General features: G+C 43.4%; 1 protein-coding gene across 1 annotated transcript; it reads left to right on the plus strand.

The window, feature by feature from the left end:
- Positions 1–10,585: 10,585 nt before the first annotated feature.
- Positions 10,586–19,221, plus strand: SELENOS (selenoprotein S). The gene is made up of 6 exons (XM_052659851.1): positions 10,586–10,725; positions 11,371–11,505; positions 13,111–13,217; positions 16,534–16,623; positions 16,724–16,802; positions 18,603–19,221. Exons 1-6 carry the CDS (start codon positions 10,650–10,652, stop codon positions 18,680–18,682), a joined length of 567 nt encoding a protein of 188 aa, XP_052515811.1. The 5' UTR covers positions 10,586–10,649; the 3' UTR covers positions 18,683–19,221.
- The last annotated feature ends 806 nt before the right edge of the window (positions 19,222–20,027 follow it).

The following is a 20,027-nucleotide window of genomic DNA, read 5'->3' on the forward strand; positions in this document are numbered from 1 at the left end:
GTTGAATAGTTCAGAACTGGCCTTTCTTTCGGAGCAAATGAATACACAGAACCAAGCCTACTCATGGAAATGCTTTTCTTAGACTCTATGTTAATGGTTATAATTGTAACAAATCTTGCCTGTGAATCTGTTTCTTAAAACAATGTATCTTATGCAGAAAAGCATTGTCTGGAACATTTCCTTCTGGTTTCCTTCTGGTTAATCTTGTACTGAAGCCATCTCAGGATATATGCCTTGGGAAAGGGTCCAGTGGAACTCTTACAACCTCGAGGTATTCTTATCTATCCTCAGCAGCCATTGAAAAGTATATAATGCTCTGCATGAAACAGTGAGGTGGGTACTCTTTTACTCCTCTCTGATATCTATGTCAGAAGCTTTCTCTGTCCTGTCACTTTAAATAAAACTTTGTTACACAAAGCTCTGATTGACTGAGATCTTGTCTTTTGGTCCCAGAGTAAAATTTTCTTCTTCAGAGACCGTGGATACCTGCACCATTCACAGTAAGTTATCAACAACCCATCCCTAATGGCCTGCCTCAGGGATCCCTGTCCCTCTGCCTATTTTTGTTCAGTTGCTCAGTCACCTATGACTCTTTGTGAACCCATGGACTGCAGCATGCCAAGTTTCCCTGTCCTTCTCAATCTCCTGAGGCTTGCTCAAACTCATGTCCATTGAGTCAGTGAGCATCCAACCTTTTAATCCAATGTCATCCCCTTCTCCTCATGCCTTCAGTCTTTCCCAGCATCAGGGTTTTTCTTCCAATGAGTCAGCTATTTTCATCATGTGGTCAAAGTATTGGACCTTCAGTATCAGCCCTTCCAATGAATATTCAGGGTTGATTTCCTTTAGGATTGACTGGCTTGATCTCCTTGCAGTCCAAGGGACTCTCAAGAGTCTATCCAGCCCCACAGTTAGAAAGAATCAATTCTTAAGCACCCAGTCTTCTTTATGGTTTAAGACTTACGTCTGTACAAGACTACTGGAAAAACCATAGCTTTGACTATATGGAATTTTTTCAACAAAGTGATGTCTCTGCTTTTTAATACACTATCTACATTGTCATAGCTTTTCCTCCAAGGAAGCAAGCATCGTTTAATTTCATGGCTGCAGTTACCATTCACAGTGATTTTGGAGCCCAAGAAAATAAAGTCTGTCACTGTTTCCATTGTTCCCATATCTATTGGCCATGATGGGACTGGATGACATGATTAGCTTTTTTGAATATTGAGTTTTAAGTTAGTTCTTTCACTCAACTCTTTCACTTTCATCAAGAGGCTCTTTATTCCCTTTTCACTTTCTGCCATAAGGGTGGTGACATCTGCATAACTGAGGTTATTGATATTTCTTCCAGAAATCTTGACTCCAGCTTGTGATTCATCCAGCCTGGCATTTCACATGATGTGCTCTTCATATAAATAAACAGGGTGATAATATACAGCCTTGATGTCTCTTTTCCTAGTTTGGAACAAGTCCATTGTTCCATGTCCAGTTCTGTTTCTTCTTGACCTGCATTCAGCTTTCTCAGGAGGCAGGTAAGGTGGTCTGGTATTCCCATTTCTTTAAAAGTTTTCCACAGTTTGTTATGATCTACACAGTCAAAGGTTTTATCATAGTCAATGAAGCAGAAGTTTTTCTGTAATTCTCTAGCTTTTTCTATGATCCAGTGGATGTTGGCAATTTGATCTCTGGTTCCCCTGCCTTTTCTAAATCCAGCTTGAACATCTGGAAGTTCTCAGTTCACACACTATTAAAGCCTAGCTTGAAGTATTTTGAGTTATTACCTTGCTAGCATGTGAAATGAGTGCAGTTGTGTGGTAGTTTGAACGTTCTTTGGCATTCCCTTTCTTTGGGACTGGAATGAAAACTGACCTTTTCCAATCCTGTTGCCACTGCTGAGTCTTCCAAATTTGCTGGCATATTGAGTGCAGCACTTTCACAGCATCATCTTTTAGGATTTGATATAGCTCCACTGCAATTCCATCATCTCCACTAGCTTTGTTCATAGTGATGTTCCTAAGGCCCACTTGACCTCACTCCAAGATGTCTAACTCCAGGTGAAAGATCACACCATCGTGGTTATCCAGGTCATCTTTTGGGTATAGTTCTTCTGTGTATTCTTGCCACCTCTTCTTAGTATCTTCTGCTTCTCTTAGATCCATACTGTTTTTGTCCTTTATTGTGCCCATCTTTGCATGAAATGGTCCCCTGGTATCTCTGATTTTCTTGAAGCGATCTCTGGTCTTCCCCATTTTATTATTTTCCTCTGTTTCCTTGCATTGTTCACTTAGGAAGGCTTTTTTATCTCTCCTTGCTATTCTTTGGAACTCTGCATTCCAATGGGTAAATCTTTCCTTTTCCCTTTGCCTTTGGCTTCTTCTCTTTTCTCAGCTATCTGTTAGGCCTTTTCAGACAACCATTTTGCCTTTTGGCATTTCTTTTTCTTGGGGATGGTTTAGATCACCGCCTCCTGTACAGTGTCACTCACCTCTGTCCATAGTTCTTCAGGTACTCTGTCTATCAAATCTAATCCCTTGAATCTTTCTCACTTCCACTGTATAATCATAAGGAATTTGATTTAGGTCATACCTGAATGGTCTAGTGGTTTTCCCTACTTTCTTCAATTTAAGTCTGAATTTTGGATTAAGGAGTTCATGATCTGTGCCACAGTTAGTTCCCAGTCTTGTTTTTGCTGACTGTATAGAGCTTTTCCATCTTTGTCTGTAAAGAATATAATCAACTTGATTTAGATAATGACCATCTGGTGGTGTCTCTGTGCTGAGCCATTTCTTGTGTTGTTGTCATTTCTTGTTGTGTTTGCTGTGACCAGTGTGTTCTTTTGCCAAAGCTCTGTTAGCCTTTGCCCTGCTTCATATTGTACTCCAAGGCCAAACTTTCCTGTTACACCAGCTATCTCTTAACTTCCTACTTTTGCATTCCAGTACTCTATGATGAAAAGGACATCTTTTCTTTTCTTTTTTTTTTTTTTTTTTGGTGTTAGTTTAGAAATTCTTGTAGGTCTTCACAGAACCATTCAACTTCAGCTTCTTTGGCATTCATGACTGAGGCATAGACTTGGATTACTTTGATATTGACTGATTTGCCTTGGAAATGAAATGAGATCATTCTGTTGTTTTTGAAATTGCACCCAAGTAACTGCATCTCAGACTCTGGTTGACATTGACGGCTACTCCATTTCTTATAAGGTATTCTTGCTCACAGTAATAGATATAATGGTTATCTCAATTAAATTCACCTATTCTGGTCCATTTTAGTTCACTGATTCCTAAACTGTCAATGTTCACTTTTGCCATCTCTTGTTTGACCACTTCCAATTTACCCTGATTCATGGACCTAACATTTCAGGATCCTATGCAATATTTTTCTTTACAGCATTGGACTTTACTTTCACCACCAGACACCTTCACATCTGGGCACTGTTTCCACTTTTGCTCAGCCTCTTCATTTCTTCTGGAGCTGTTTCTCCACTCTTCTCCAGTAGCATATAGGGCACCTACTGACCTGGGGAGTTCATCTTTCAGTGTTATATCTTTTTGTCATTTCATACTGTTTATGGGGTTCTCAAAGCAAGAATGCTGAAGTGGTTTGCCATTCCCTTCTCAGGTGGACCACGTTTTGTCAGAACTCTCTACCATGACCCATCTGTCTACATGGCTGTCCCACATGGCCCAGCTCACAGTTTCATTGAGTTACACAAGGTTGTGATCTATGTGATCAACTTGGCTAGTTTTCATTCATTGTGGTTTTCTATGCCTGTAAGAGATTAAAACTTTCCCTCCCTAAGGTTGGCCATTTCAGGAGATATTTGCAAGATAAAGTCTTTACTTCCTCAACTTCCCCTCTCTGTTCTATAAAAGAACTTAGTATCCAGACCCCCAACCCTCCCATGATGGTTATTCTTCTAGGTAAGGTGAAAGTATGAACAGGGGGCCAGTTGTAAATGTCAAGCTTGAAGACCATCTATCTCCTGCTTCAATAAGAGGAGAAACAGCAAGGACGGGGGGAATAAAATTCCTTCTTCTTTTGTATTAAGGGAGACCCCCTCCAGGGCCCCAAAAGTGGGCCCTTGTCTCACCAGATGAGAATTGTCTGAGGAGACATGTGCTGATAGAAGGAAGAGACTTTTTTGGAATTGGCACCCGGGTGGAGAGCAGCAAGATAAGGGAACCCAGGAGAACTACTCTGCCATGTGGCTTGCAGTTTTGGGTTTATGGTGATGGGATGCATCTCCAGGTTGCCTTTGGCCAATCATCCTGACTCAAGAGTTCTTCCTGGTGGCACGCACATTGCTCAGCCAAGATGGATGCCAGCAACAAAGATTCTGGGAAGTGGTCAGACATGTGGTGTCTCCTTTTGACTTTTCCCCAACTCCTCCAGTTGGTGGTGGCTTATCAGTTCCATGTTCCTTACCAGGACCTCCTGTCAAAAAACAATCCATGCAAGTGGTTACTATGGTACCTGGCCAGGGTGGGCGGTTTCAGTCAGTGTGTTTCCCCTAACAACTCCCCCCTGAGAGACTTCAGACTCAAGATACTTCTTGGGAATTGGGGCAGAGGTCTCTTCTGTAACTTTTTCCTGCTGTGCATGGGCATAGACCTGCCTAGCAGAGCAGAAGTCTCTCTCTACCTGATCTAAGTTGAGGTGTTCTGTATCTGAAACCCTTGTAGTAACATCAGTTTGGTTTGGAACTGTTGGAACCTGTTGTAGATAAACTTTGTAAGGAGTTGGAGTATACAGGGGCCCAATAGGACTCCTAAAAAGATAGTTATCACTGGATCCAGAAATGGCAGGAGCCAAGAAGGGAAAGAAGGAGAACTCCATATACCTATTGAGCTCATATCCAAGATCTCTGTGGCCTGTTCCAAAAGCCCCTTGATATCTTCTTGGACCTGCCCAGACTGATTATAATAACAACCGCATTCTTCCCTTAGATAGAGACAAGTGCTGCTCTGCCCTGCAGTCAGTAAATCTAGAGTCCAACGATTTTGTAGGACCACTGTGGCTAGGGACTCTAACCAGGACTGTAGATGTTGGAGGGTCCTTGCAGCTTTTTCTGTGGACACAGAAGTGTTGGTAGAAAGCTGCTGAAATTTATATAAAGAAGTTCCCTCAGTGGGAGCTCCTGTCAAACCAGAAGTCAGCCCTAATGCCAGGAAAAGGGGCTAAGTACCACTGCATGACATAACCTCTAGTGGGTAATACTGATGGAGGCAAGGAGGTATTACTCCAGGCCAGATCTATGTATAGCATGACACACCCTAGAGAGCAAGTTCCTGTCCAAAAAGGTGGCAGGGATAAACAAGCTTTATCCCCACATATGAAGTAGACACTATGACTGGGTTCAAGCTAGGCAACAAAACAAACTTCCCAAAAGGGGACAGGATTTCCATCTGCCTTAAAACTGGAACAGGGCAGTTCTGTAGCAGCTGGGAGGAGATCATCACCCCACTTGCTGCAAAACCACAGCAGTGAGGGCATTTGGGAAGGGATTCAAGTGTTGTGAGGCATCCTGGGATCTATCCTCAAGGTAGAGAGTATTTTGTTTAGATTCCCAGCATAGGGTTATGTTTTCAGTGGTGGGGACCCCTACAAGGGAACAACAGGGGTCAGAGTTGCCTGTCTGATTTAGAAATTAGGATGATCAGGTGTGATTTTTGGTCGTCCAGAACAAAACATGGATTTTTGAGACTAGTTAACGGCAACTGAGGAGAGCCTCATGCTCAGGGATGGGTATAGCATTTCAGTTCTGCCAGAACTTCTAATCCCCAGGCTTTGGGCTAAATCATAATACCCTAGAGCAATTCCTAGATCCCGGTTTTCTCCATCAGTTCTGACACTGAAGGTTACCCCACATTGTGAGTTGTCCAGATTTCCCACAGACACCCCTGTTGAGGAGTCACTTTTGAGACAGATAGGGAAGGTCACTTGGGGAATGTTAGTCAACAGAGAAAATAAGGGCCTGAGTGGGATTGCAGATGCTATCATGGGAGTAAATAAAGACAGCTGTTGCTGATACTAAGGCATGAAGTTTTTCTCCCCTTTTACCCAAAAGGCCATGCCATGACCAGATGGGGCACACTGGGTGATAGCATGTAGCTGGGCTGGAAGGGTGGACCATTGATACCCTGGGATAGGTTGGACATATCCCCAACTTTTGCTGCTAATGCAGATTCAGCAAGGGGCAGTTACACTGAGTCAAGAAGCAGTGTGGTTTTCAAGCATATATGCATCATTAAGGGAGAAGTTAATAGCTGTGCAGGAAGCCATGATAAGGAAGAGGAGAAACATCGTAAGATGCATTGACTTACCTGAGGGAGATTTGATGGTGTTTCACCTGAACAACAGTCTTCAACAGGTTCACAGGAATAGTTGTCCTCTGCTTTTGGAGTCTCAGTCCCCATCTCCCCGTCTTGTAAGGCCATAGGGTTTTATTCTAGAATTGTGGACCCAGGCTGATAGACTCTTCACTTTTACAGCAGTTGAGGTTACTAGGACAACTTGATATGGCCCTGTCCAATTCTCAGACATCTGGCTTGGACTCCCTTTCTCTTGCTAGGTCTTTACTAATACTTGGTCCCCCAGCTCTACTTGGGTTTTTTTAAGTCCTCCTGTGGTCTAGGAAGACCTTTCTCCATATCGCAGTTCTTGTTGAAACCGTCCCAGGTCAATTGTGTTTTAGGAGTTCATTGGTGTCCTCATTTAAAAAAAAAATCAGAAGGTAAGAATGGACGTCTATACGTCATTTCATAAGGGCTTAATAGTAGCTATTTGGGGGCTGCCTGTACCCTCTTGAGGGCTATGGGTAGCATATGGATCCATTTATTATGTGTTTCTTGACACAGGGCAGCCATAGTCCTTTTAAGAGTCTGGTTGGCTCTCTTCCCCTTCCCAGAGAGGAGGGCATGGCAACCCACTCCAGTATTCTTGCCTGGAGAATCCCTATGGACAGAGGAGCCTGATGGACTACAGTCCATGAGTCGCAAAGAGTTGGACATGACTGAGTGACTAAGCACAGCATACTTTCCCTGAGGCTTGAGGCTGCCATGATGTGTGGAGGTGATATTTGATTCCTAAACATATGGCCAGGTTCTGGGATATCGTGGCTGTAAATGAGGGCCCATTGTCCCTCTGAAGTGATCAAGGCACCCCAAAGGTAGGCACTATCTCCTTTAGCAGAGCTTTACAGACTTCTGTAGCTCTCTCTGTCCTGGTAGGGAATGCTTCAATCCATCCTGTGAATGTGTCATCAAAGACTAGCAAATAAGAGAACTTATGACCTAAATTATACCCCTTAAGATAATACAGAGGAAATGACAAATAGATTCAAGGGATTCGATCTGATAGAGTGCCAGAAGAACTATGGATGGAGGTTAGTGACATTGTAGAGGAGGCAGTGATCAAGACCATCCCCAAGAAAAAGAAATGCAAAAAAGGCAAAATGGTGGTCTGAGGAGGCCTTATAAATAGCTGAGAAAAGAAGAGAAGCGAAAGGCAAAGGAGAAAGGGAAAGATATACCCATTGGAATGCAGAGTTCCAAAGAACAGCAAGGAGAGATATGAAATCCTTCCTAAGTGATCAGTGCAAAGAAATAGAGAAAAACAATAGAATGGGAAAGACTAGAGATCTCTTCAAGAAAAGTAGAGATACCGAGGGAACATATCATGCAAAGACGGGCACAATAAAGGACAGAAATTGTATGGATCTAACAGAAGCAGAAGATACTAAGAAGACATGGCAAGAATTATATAAGAAAACTATACAAAAAGAGATCTTCAAGACCCAGATAATCATGATGGTGTGATCACTCACCTAGAGCCAGACATCCTGGAATGTGAAGTCAAGTGGACCTTTGGAAGGAAGCATCACTATGAACAAAGCTAGTGGAGGTGATGGAATTCCAGCTGAGCTATTTCAAATCCTAAAAATGATGTTGTGAAACTGCTGTACTCAATATGCCAGCAAATTTGGAAAACTCAGAAGTGGCCACAAGACTGGAAAAGGTCAGTTTTCATTTCAATCCCAAAGAAAGGCAATGCCAAAGAATGCTCAAACTACTGCACAATTGCACTCATCTCACATGCTAGCAAAGTAATGCTCAAAATCCTCCAAACCAGGCTTCAACAGTACATGAACCGTGAACTTCTAGATGCTCAAGCTGGATTAGAAAAGTTCCTCTGCCAACATCCTTTGGATCATTGAAAAAGCAAGAGTTCCAGAAAAACATCTACTTCTGCTTTATTGACTATGCCAAAGACTTTGATTGTGTGGATCACAACAAACTATGGAAAATTCTTCAAGAGATGGGAATCCCAGACTGCCTGACCTGGCTCCTGAGAAATCAGTATGCAGGTTAAGAAGCAACAGTTAGAACTGGCCATGGAACAACAGACTGGTTCCAAATCGGGAAAGGACTATGTCAAGGCTGCATGTTGTCACCCTGCTTATTTAACTTATATGTAGGGTATATCATGTGAAATGTTGGGCTGGATGAAGCACAAGCTGGAATCAAGATCTCCAGAAGAAACATTAACAACCTCAGATATGCAGATGACACCACACTTAAGGCAGAAAGCAACAAAGAACTAAAGAGCCTCTTGAAAATAAAAGAGGAGAGTGAACAAATTGGCTTAAAACTCAACATTCAGAAAACGAAGATCATGGCATCCAATCCCATCGCTTCACAGCAAATAGATGGGGAAACAGTGGAAACAGTGACAGACTTTATTTTCGGGGGCTCCAAAATCACTACAGATGGTGACTGCTGCCGTGAAATTAAAAGACGTTTGCTTCTTGGAATTAAAGTTATGACCAACCTAGACAGCGTATTAAAAAGCAGAGACAATACTTTGCCAACAAAGATCTGTCTAGTCAAAGCTATGGTTTTTCCAGTAGTCATGTATGGATGTGAGAGTTGGACTATAAATAAAGCTGAGCGCAGAAGAACTGAGGCTTTTGAACTGTGGTGTTGAAGAAGACTCTTGAGAGTCACTTGGACAGCAAGGAGATCCAACCAGTCCATCCTAAAGCAAATCAGTCCTGAATATTCATTAGAATGACTGATGCTGAAGCTGACACTCCAATACTTGGCCACCTGATGTGAAGAACTTAGTTGTTTGAAAAGACCCTGATGCTGGGAAAGATTGAAGGTGGGAGCAGAAGGGGACGACAGAGGATGAGATGGTTGTATGGCATCACCTACTCTATGGACATGAGTTTGAGTAAACCCCAGGAATTGGTGATAGACAGGGAGGCCTGGTGTGCTGCAATCCATGGGGTCACAAAGAGTCAGAAATGCCTGAGTGACTGAACTGAACTGAACAGGCAGATGGGATTCCTTTCCAGGTTGTCTTTGGCCAATCCTTCTGATTCAGAGTCCTTCCTGGTGGCACATGCATGGCTGAGCCAAGATGGATGGCAGCGACAAGGATTCTGGAAGGTGGTCATACACATAGTGTCTCCTTTTGACGTTTCCAAACTCTTCCCGTTGGTGGTGACTTCTTAGTTCCATGTTCTTTACCAGGATCTCCCGTCATAAAACAACTCATGAAAATGGTTGCTATGGTGCCTGGCCAGGGTTGGCAGTTTCAGTCAGTGTGCTTCCCCAACACTTCTAAAGGCAAATCAATGGGTCTTCACAGTCTTAATTGATAAAACCCAGAGTCCTCAATTTCCCAATTTTCTCCAGAAGCCCATTTCTCCTCTTCTCCTGTTTTCTGACACATGCCTGAAAATGTCATTCTGTGGGTCTAGGTTCAAGTCCTTTGAGAAACTGCTGGGGAAACCAGCGGTGGAATCCCCCAAAGATACCCCAGGCTCATGTCTGTGCTCGCCAAGGTGGCAGAGCACTCTGCATCAGTCATTATCTGCTCATTATTTTCTCTTCCTAATCCTCAACCCTTCTTTTGAGACACAGAGGAGTATTTTCACTTTAAATCCTCCTCCAAAATACGCTCAAGGTCAAATTCCATAGAGGGTGGTTAAGGTAGGGCTCCAAGAGAGGAGTGGGTGTGGAGGAGGGCATGACAGGCAGAGAAAAGACAAAACATTATTATAAATAATTGTAACGTCTTATAATACTTAGTAATTACTGATTCAAGGCGTGTTGGAGCCATTGTTAATGCTAATTCATTCCCAAGAGGTTTTGATTCTGGCAGAGACAATGGCGGGGGTGAGGGGGGGGGGGGCCGGGGGGTGAGCGGGGACTTCCCCAACTGTGAAAGGTAACAGAGGCAGCGGAAGGGGAACGCTGGAACCCGCAACAGCAGGGAGTTGCCAATCTGCGAAGTCCCAGTTGCTTAAGGTGCCAGGGAGCACGGGCGTGGACGGAAATCCTGATTGCCCAAGGCAACGTCTTGAGACCTCGGCGTCCAGTCAGTACGAGAGTAAACATCCGACGCGGCGCAGGGTGCAGGTGCCCCTCAGGGTCCCCGTACCGCCCGGGAGGGCTCAGCTCGCCTCGGCCACGCCCTCGCGGCGATCTCGGGCGTCGGAGCCGGTTCGCCACCCGATTGGCTGGGAGGCCGGAAACCCGGCCCCGGGCGCCACGTGTACTAGGGGCCCGCCGGAAGGCGAAGGCTGGCGCTGGCTCGCCGGGTGTGTGCGGCGCGGGGCTGGCCGGAGCTGCGTCGCCATGGAGCGGGACGGGGATCAGCTGTCCGCGCGGCCCGCCCTCGAGACCGAGGGGCTGCGTTTCCTTCACGTCACAGGTAAGTGGGCGCGCGCCGCGGGCCGCGGGGCCGCGCCACCACCGCCGAGTCGCCGCCATGTTCAGTGAGTAGTCCTCCACGGCGCTGTGGGCCGGGCCGGCCAGAGGCCGGACGCGGCAGGTACCCACAGGCCTGGGCGGTGGGCCGAAAGCGCGCGCGGAGGCTCGCCCGGAGCCCGGCTTCCCTGGGCTTTGCTGTCGGCCCTTGTTTGCCCGAGTCCTTTATCTCGCGTGACACAGGCGGTACAAAGCCCTTCCAGGCCGCGGTTACTGGGCTCACTGGGTCCTTGGCGTTGGCTGCCAAGCCGCGCTCCCCCCACCACCGCGCCCTTGCGCACGCCCCCAAACTCTGCCCTGTGCCGGCCCCCCGCTGCTACCCCTTTCCGTACGTTGCCTGGATCCTTAAAGCCCTTCTCTTCCTGATGCAGACACACGCCATCATCCTTCAAAACCCGGCTGACGTGCCCCGCCTGCCCCGGGCTTGCCCCTCCGATTCCCCAGACGGCTGAGAAGCACCTTCTCAGGGATCCCTGGATTGTACTTCTCGCTGTTTCAACTGCCTTCTTAGGAAGTCCTCCGCTAGGAAAGTCCGGTGGTAGTGTCTTTTGTAGTTTCTTGAAAACTGTGAGTGTTTTATTCTTTTCAGTGGGCTCCCTGCTGGCCACTTACGGCTGGTACATCGTCTTCAGCTGCATCCTTCTCTACGTGGTGTTTCAGAAGCTTTCCACCCGGTTGAGGGCCTTGAGGCAGAGGCACTTAGATCAGGCTGCCGCTGCTCTGGGTTAGTATGTGTGTGTATGTGCGCGTGTACGCTCAGTCGAGTGTTTGGGGCCCATGGACTGTAGCCTGCCAAGCTCCTCTGTCCGTGGAATTTTCCAGGGAAGAGGATTGAAGACGTGGCTTTACCCGTACTTACTGTAGTATTTATAAGTTAGTCTTTTGTTAGGAGTAAGAGGTATCAGTCTGATCTGTGTGGGAGGAAAACTATTTTACACTTCTGAAGTTGAATTTGGTGAATTGCAGTAGTGTGTTTTTTTTTAATTTCAGAGTTTTTGATGGGTGAAAAACCTGCTTAATGATGTGTAGAACACCCTCTGCTTGCATCATTCTTCATTTACAGGAGAGATTAAAATGAAAGCGTCACAGCTTCTGCATACTTATCGGTGTGCCTACTGACTCTGTTATCTCTAGAACCCTTATGAGTGACAGGAAACTCAGCCTTAGTTCCTCACATCCACCGCATTTTGTTTTTCATAACTTACTCATCAGACCTGATGGCATATTTACACATGGCTGTTTCAAAAACTCATTCCCTCTAAAACAGTCACCTTTTAACTTGTTAGAAGTTACAGTTTCTGAGAACATATTCAAAAGAAATGTTCAGTATTTTGATAATAGTAGTATAATTAAATAAACGCTAAACGTCAGTGATCTGAATCACCAGAGTTATAAAGCTGGGAAAGAAACAAAACATCATAACATAAAAGTAGTCATTAGCAGAAGGACCTAAAAAATTCCTTCACTCTCCTCTCGAATGAAACCCTGTGGTCCTGCCATTATCTCAGTACTTTTGGTTGTTGGCTGTATATCCCCCAAAACAAAATACAATTGTAAATCTTGCTTAAGTTGCAGGATAATGTGACGTGGATGAGGTTAGAGAACAGCTTGTTCTGTCACCTGGTTACAGCCTTTGCTGGCACTGTGACCTGCTAACAGCTGAGGAGTGGATTTATAACATAATGGGATGGGCATCTCAGAAGAGGAGTTTGTTTTAAGGAAGCAATGCACAAAGTAAATGTGCAGTGAAAGGAGTACTTTGTGTTGTACAATTTTGTTAGGAAAATTAGGTTTAAAAAATCCACACATAATTTCTTTTTTTCTAAGAATAAAACAGCAATTTCAAATGTTGCTACAATTCACATTTCTATAAAGTAGAACTATAGACTAACTAGGTGATAGCTAATGATCAGAAAACTTTCTTTCCCGTGGTTATCTTCTAGAATTCTGGTCAGCCTAGAGGCTGGGTGTTAGGAGGTATCCAGGATGTGAAATAAAATTTCGCTGTGGCTGCCTCACCACTTATATTTTAGTTGTAGGGCCCATGCCAGATTCTCTGAATTGGGATTGCTCAGGGAGCCCAGAAATCTGTTGTGAACAGAGATTTGTGATGCTGTAAGTATTTAACAAGGACTCTGAGCTGAGGCTTTGTGATAGTCTCCTTCCCCTTTAGGCAGTGATTAAATATATACAGAAGGATAGACTTACTCATGTTAAAAAAGATTTTTGTATTGTTTGATTTCTGTACACTTCTAATAATATAGACCTCAAGAGTTTCCATTTTATATTTTACAAGGTGCTTTATACCAATTTTTTTCTGCCTTTTCAGAACCTGATATTGTTGTTAAACGACAGGAGGCTTTAGCAGCTGCTCGTTTGAAAATGCAAGAAGAGTTAAATGCACAAGTTGAAAAACATAAAGAAAAATTAAGACAGGTATGTACTGGTTTTAGTTCAAATACATGATATTTGAGGTTTAGTTGGTAAAAGTGTGTCTGTGTGTGTGCATGCATTCACATTATGGTGGGTACAGGAAACAGTTTTAGGCTGAATCATTTCCAGTTAGCTAAGTATTGCTCAGCATGTTTTACTTGTGTAATTTCTTAATGTTTAGGAGTCAAATCTCTTAAATAATTACTCTTAAGTACTCTTGTATTTATGTTTTTACTTTTAAGTGGTTCCCTTATAGCAGAATTTTGCCCATAAAACAGTGTGCTGTGTGCAGGAGCCGTATCACCAGACACAGAACACACATTCAGCATCTTGCTTCAGTTTCAGGCTTTGCATCTCACAGGACCTGACTTGGTGGGGCCACTCTTTAGTGGATTAAAGAGCCAGGGTGGCAGTGGACTCCACCTAGAGTCAAGATGGAGAGCAGGAGATGGAGTGCTGAAAGACTTTTGTTAGACACATGGTTTGGTTGTGGGAGTGATGGGCAGTTTTGGAGGTGATGGCGAGGAAGAACCAGGGGCTACTGTTGAAGTGACCTGAGCAGCCAGGTGGGTTGTGCTGCTCTTCAGAGGCGTGAAGTCACACTTGCTGTGTTGGCCCCAGTCTGTGTAACTGAGGCAACTAAGTGTAGGCCCCACTTTCTGGTTTTATTACAGATGTTTCTGGGCCCCTCTTTATCCCCTTAGAAGGAAACCAGAGAAGTTGGTCTTCCTGCTGGTCTTACATGTGTCTCTGATATTTCCAGAAAGGAATGCCTTTGTGCCACCGCTGGTGGCTTTTGTTTTCTGCATGGTCACTTAGTACATGGCTGGTATCCACATCGTGGCTGGAGCCCAGAGTGAAAGGACAGAGCAAAGTTTTTTAGGTATTTTTCCAGGAATATTTTATCCATAGATAAGTGCATGCTTATATCATTTTTCCATGGAAATGGTAGCATAATACACATAGATGCTATTTTTAAGCAGTTTTATTTTTTGTTTCTTTCTAAAAAATACTTTAGAAAGTGTTTTAAAGTTTTTGAGAAATATTTAATTGTTTTGTTTCTAGAGCCCAAGAGTAAGTTAATTTCCTGCTACGTGTCAAAATTAATGATTTGAGGGTCTGATTTTTTTGCGTTAGAAAAACAGCCTGATCATTTACCCAGTTTGCTGATGTAGCTGGGGGAAAAAGCTTTGAAAAGATTGTTTTTAAAAACTGTAACATGAGCTTCCTAAAATTGGAGAAAGGATAGAAGCCTGTGTTGAGTTTTAAACAACTAAAGTTGTTCTAGTTGTTCTATATTGTTCGTTCAGTCTCTCACTCGTGTGTCTGGCTCTTTACGGCCCCATGGACTGCAGCACGCCAGGCTGCCCTGACCTTCACCATCTCTGGGAGTTTGCTCAAACTCACGTCCGTTGAGTTGGTGATGCCATCCAACCATTTCATCTTCTGTCACCCCCGTTTCCTCCTGCCTTCAATCTTTCCCAGCATCGGGGTCTTTTCCAGTGAGTTAGTTCTTCACATCAGGTGGCCAAATTATTGGAGCTTCAGCTTCAGCATCAGCCCTTCCAATGAATATTCAGGACTGATTACCTTTAGGATTGACTGGTTTGTTCTCCTTGCTGTCCACGGGACTCAGAAGAGTCTTCTCCAGCACCACAGTTTGAAAGCATCTATTCTTTTCTGCCCAGCCATTTTTATTGTCTAACTCTCACATCCATACATGACTGCTGGGAAAAGCATAGCTTTGATTATGGACTATTGTTGGCAAAGGAATGTCTCTGCTTTGAAATACACTAGGTAGGTTGGTCAAAGCTTTTCTTCCAGGGAGCAAGCATCTTTTCATTTCATGGCTACAGTCACCATCCACGGTGATTTTGGAGCCCACGAAAATACAGTCTGTTACTGTTTCCATTGTTTTCCCATCTGTTTGCCATGAAGTAATGGGACTGGATGCCATGATCTTTGTTTTTCAATGTTTTAAGTTTTAAGCCAGCTTTTTCACTGTCCTCTTTCACCTTCATCAAGAGGCTCTTGATGCTTTCTGCCATTAGTGTGGTGGTATCTGCATATCTGAGATTATTGATATTTCTCCTGGCAATCTTGATTCCAGCTTGTGCTTATTCAGCTTAGCATTTCCCATGATGTACTTTGCATAGAAGTTAAATAAGCGGGGTGACGTATAGCCTTGATGTACTCCTTTCCCAGTTTTGGACCAGACGATTGTTTATGTCTGATTCTATCTTTTTCTTCTTTACCTGCATACAGGTTTTGCAGGAGGCAGGTAAGGTGGTCTGGTATTCCCGTCTCTTTAAGAATTTTCCACAGTTTGTGATCTGCACAGTCAGAGACTTTAGTGTAGTCAACGTGGTTCTGTATACTTAAGTAACAGTCTTCCTATCCCACAGTTTAGTCAGCTCTCTTGTATGTGGTCTCAGAATTTGTCACTGATGTACCATTCTGGTGTTTTCCATGTTGGCTATAAACATAAAACAGCTTTCAGATCAAGAAGCAGGTTCTTCTTTAACCTCCTATACTTGCAGACAGTGAAGGCATGAAGAGACAGGCATTTGGGTTTAGCAGTGATGGACCCTGAACCACTGAGAAATTTCTGGATATGTGCTTCCTAAGGCATCCTCTTGCATATCTTCGTGGCGTCGCAGTTTAATTGGAACCAGAATGAATTGAAGCTTGGGTTTGGATTGCATCAGGAACTGAGAGAGTTAGTGACCTTTGTGCGCACGTGAGTTGCAGTACCCAGTTGTTGTTCAAGGAGTGGGAAGCAGAGATGAAGACCTCGGGTGCTGTATTTCCCTCCTGTTCACTGCTCAAGCTTTCCCAGGTGCTCACTGTTGGACATAGTTTTCTACTGAGATTAGTTTTGTCTTATATTCCCACAGTACCTTACTTTCAGAGAATTCTCAAATTTGTTCTCATTGGCTCCTCACAGCCTTCCATGTTGAAGGGTTAAGTGACTTTCCTCAGGTGACACAACCAAATAGCAGCAAAGCATGCCTGCCTGACACACTGACCCTTTTCAAGTCAGGGTTCTTCAACATGACCAGAAATGCCTAGTTTAAAAGAAGAATCGGTATTCTTTCTTCTGTGACACTTTTTGCTTTCTTTAATAGTATGGAAAAGCAAAGGATTCTGTATTTGAATTAAACTCACACACCACTAGATAACAGCTACTTTATTAACTGAAGAAAGTGCAGGTGAAAGTTTGAAGAACATTTAAATTACAGATTATCAAAAGCGCATTTTCTTTGAGAAAGATGACAGCTTATAAATTCATTTTGTATCATTTGTGATTCTTCCTCAGCTTGAAGAAGAAAAAAGGAGACAGAAGATTGAAATGTGGGATAGCATGCAAGAAGGAAAAAGTTATAAAGGAAATACAAGAAAGCCTCAGGTGATGTAGCCTTGAACCTAGTGGACTTTTTTCAAGTAGGTGAAGATTCCTGGAGTAGAATGTCTTAACTAGGTTCTTAAGCCTGTATATGTTCAAGCAGGAAGAAGACAGTCCTGGGCCTTCTACTTCATCAGTCATCCCGAAACGAAAATCTGACAGAAAGCCTTTGCGAGGAGGAGGTAAGTATCAAACATTAAAGCATTCTGAACAATGACTGGCTAAATTTATCTGAGACAGGGTTCTCTTTTCTTGATTCATAGTCTGTAAACTGAGACTAATTCCTAAGTATAGGTTATGAAGATTCAATAAAAGAAACAGATATAAAACAGCCTTCAGCGGCTAGAAATGACCAACCTACCGAACCCTACTGTTGCCCCTGGGCCTCCAGCAAGGGCGTGGGTGCATGTCCTGTTTCCAGGAGGCCGCTGACCTCCTTGGCCTCACAAAAGTTAGCATTTGATAAGCAAAGAAAAGGAGGTCACTCGAGGCGCTCAGGAAATAATTGGGATGGTTGCAGTTGTATTTTAGTGTTTTTCACTTCATCCCACAGTCCTGTAAGGGGTAAGTTAAGTGAGGCAAGGAGTAGTTTGCCTGTTTTACATATAAGTGGGTCAAGGGGCCTAGGACGCAAGTTTTGGCCTTTCCAGCCAGAGCTGCCTTGTTTCTTACAAATAACTCCCTCAAGGAGGCATGAACAGATAGATATCCATTAAGAGACCTTTTGTGTGCAGTACCCTGAAGCACTGTAGGTGGTACCATAGCAGTGTGTACCATCCCATCCTTGAGGACTTTCATGTACTTTTGGGAAGATGGGACTCCCACACAGTTGAAAATAAGTAATCCTTTGTGATCTGCCAGGAGTTCCTCCTCCATCTGGAGAGAGGGGAGGGCAAAAGCATTAGAATGCTTTGGCAAGGAACCAGTTCTAGGCTGAAGATACTTTCTTCTGTCTGGGAAGAGGGGTTTTCTCTGGGCAGGTGCCACAGAGGCAGAGGTGTGGAAGCCTGGCCAACCTCTTAGAGGACTGAGGGGAGTCTGTGAAGCCTGTGGGCTGCCCTTAAAGGCTGGGTTCTAATCCCTTCCTTTGTGTTAGGAACTCAGAGCAGGCTTGTATAGGAGAGTGGTATGTCTGAAAAGAAAATGCTTTTTTAAGTCTTTTTCTTGCTCCAGCAAGAAATAATCTTCTAAGACCATTTTGCAGAGCAAAGAGTGGTAGTATTCAGGAGACGATTGTAGAAAATGGAATGTATGGTGTGCTGTGTGCATGCCTCTAGCATTGCCAGTAATCCAGAGCTGGGGGCTTTGAATGGCCTGTCTTTATAGGCCTTAAAGAAACTGAGGCACAGGGAGTTGGTGACCAAAGATTCTACAGTAAGGAACAAAACCACCTCATTTAAGGTCTTGCTAAGTCTAGAGCCTGAGCAGAATGGTCGCCTAATGTCTATTAACTTTAGTAAGTTAATGAGTGGGCAAGGATGAGTGTGGGGACTGGGGCATGTGGATTTCCCAGTTCTGACTGGTGAAAGCAACAGCAAGTTCCATTCTGTTTTGATTTTTATAATTTATTTTCTGTAGCTTGAGCAGTTCTTACTTGAATGTATTCATTTTATTAAGGACTACAGTTAGAAACCTTTATATACTTAAATTTAGCCATCTTGAGAGGCTTTGGGGGCAAATTTTTTGTGTATTTGGGGGGGGGGGTTTCATGTTTTGATAGTTACAACAGAAGCTGAATGGCTTGTTTTATTTAAGTCAGTTCAGACTGCGATCACATTATAGAAAGTAAGATCAGTATATACAATGCAATAGAATGCAGTCACATTGTAAAGTTTTTTTTGTCACGTGGTAGCTTAAAGTTTTCTGAAAATGTTTATGAGAGTAGGATCATATCTTTGCAGTGATTTGCATATAAGGCTTACAGTCCTCTGTTTGATGCAAAATGTTTCTAGCACTGTTTTGCTTCCTTTCTCTCGTCACAGGTTACAATCCTTTGTCTGGTGAAGGTGGTGGAACCTGTTCCTGGAGACCTGGACGCAGAGGACCCTCATCTGGTGGATGAGGCTAAGAATCTTGTTAGTGTCACTTTTGACATTAGCAAGATGAATCCTTAACCCTCAACTCAATGGTCTTACGCACGCTTTTCACAGTCATTAGCCAGGGGGAGGGGCTTTCTTTCTGTTCTTAACTACACTGATGACTTCAAGGATTGAAGGCAGCATAGGGTGTGGACATGGCCACTAGGCAGTAATTGCAGTTAGTCACACTGCACTGAAGCCAGTGACTGTTCATTGATTTTACAGGTCTTTGTTAGTTGGTAGCTAAGGGCTTCCAGGTGATTGGTGATCTTGATAAAAGAGACCTGGCAATGATCCTTCAAGTTAAGAGCTCCTGGCTGGTAGGACAGCTTCTGTGACAGCTTGCGTTGAATGATGTCTTCCTTGTAAATGGTGAGCCCACCAGCAAGGATTACTGATGCAGACAGCTGATGGGGTTGTTCTGTAAATTTATATGTACAGAACTGTTTTAGAAAAAAAGAGACTGTAAATATTTAAAAAAAAATGCAGAGAACATTTTCAGTATCTTTATTAAATTTAAGGAAATTTCTTTGTGCACTTGAATTTGTCTAACATAATACAGCTTTTTATCATTCATAACCTCCCATTAATAAGATTTGCTTTCTCGTCTCATTATTGCTCACCTCAGTGAGCATGAAAAGTGGGACAGCTGCAGTGGTTTTCAGAGCTGGAGGGCTCCTGGGGGTTTATCCACAAAACCAGGCACTTGGAGTTGAGTTTCTGCATTAATAGGGCAAAGAAACATCTTGCGTGTAAGTACCTCAGGGGTTATTGGGGTTTTGGGAAGCCCTGTGAGTCTCGCACTCATTTCTTATGTCCTTATCGAGAGTCTCTGTGAAGTATGTTATAAAGGGCCAGGTAGTAAAGATTTTAGGCTTTTAGGCACAGTCTATATTTTTAAAATTTTTAAAGAATTTTTAAATACATTTAAAAATATTTAGCTTACGGGCTAGATTTGTCCTGCTGCCTGTAGTTTGCTGATCCCTGCTTCATGTCAAGATCATGAGAAAGAATAATGGAAAGTTTTAGACTTGGGTTAAAATATTTCATCTAGGTCTGTTATTTACGTCCAGAGAGATTGATTCCCTGTAGGATATAAACGAACTTTCTTCCTTTAAAATATTTTCTATAGTTGAACATACATAGTTAAGCAGCTATTAACTATTCATTTTAGAAATAGAAGGCATGTTTCAGTATACTATTAGCTGTGACTTTTCCCTCAAACCTCCTTTTTTTCCCCCATAAATTAAGGAATTATCAGGTGTAAACACATAGGAAGAAATGCTGAGTTGTGTGTACCCACCTTGCATCTGGCAGTATGACTGGTGG

This window comes from Budorcas taxicolor, chromosome 21 (genome assembly GCF_023091745.1).
Source record: "Budorcas taxicolor isolate Tak-1 chromosome 21, Takin1.1, whole genome shotgun sequence".
Lineage (NCBI taxonomy): Eukaryota > Metazoa > Chordata > Mammalia > Artiodactyla > Bovidae > Budorcas > Budorcas taxicolor.

Bases quoted from the DNA above. Each gene is read 5' to 3' on its own strand.
- SELENOS (XM_052659851.1), top strand. From the start codon at position 10,650: ATGGAGCGGGACGGGGATCAGCTGTCCGCGCGGCCCGCCCTCGAGACC. The intron at 11,506-13,110 runs GTTAGTATGTGT...CTGCCTTTTCAG, and splicing joins TCAGGCTGCCGCTGCTCTGG to AACCTGATATTGTTGTTAAA. The intron at 16,624-16,723 runs GTGATGTAGCCT...ATGTTCAAGCAG, and splicing joins GAAATACAAGAAAGCCTCAG to GAAGAAGACAGTCCTGGGCC.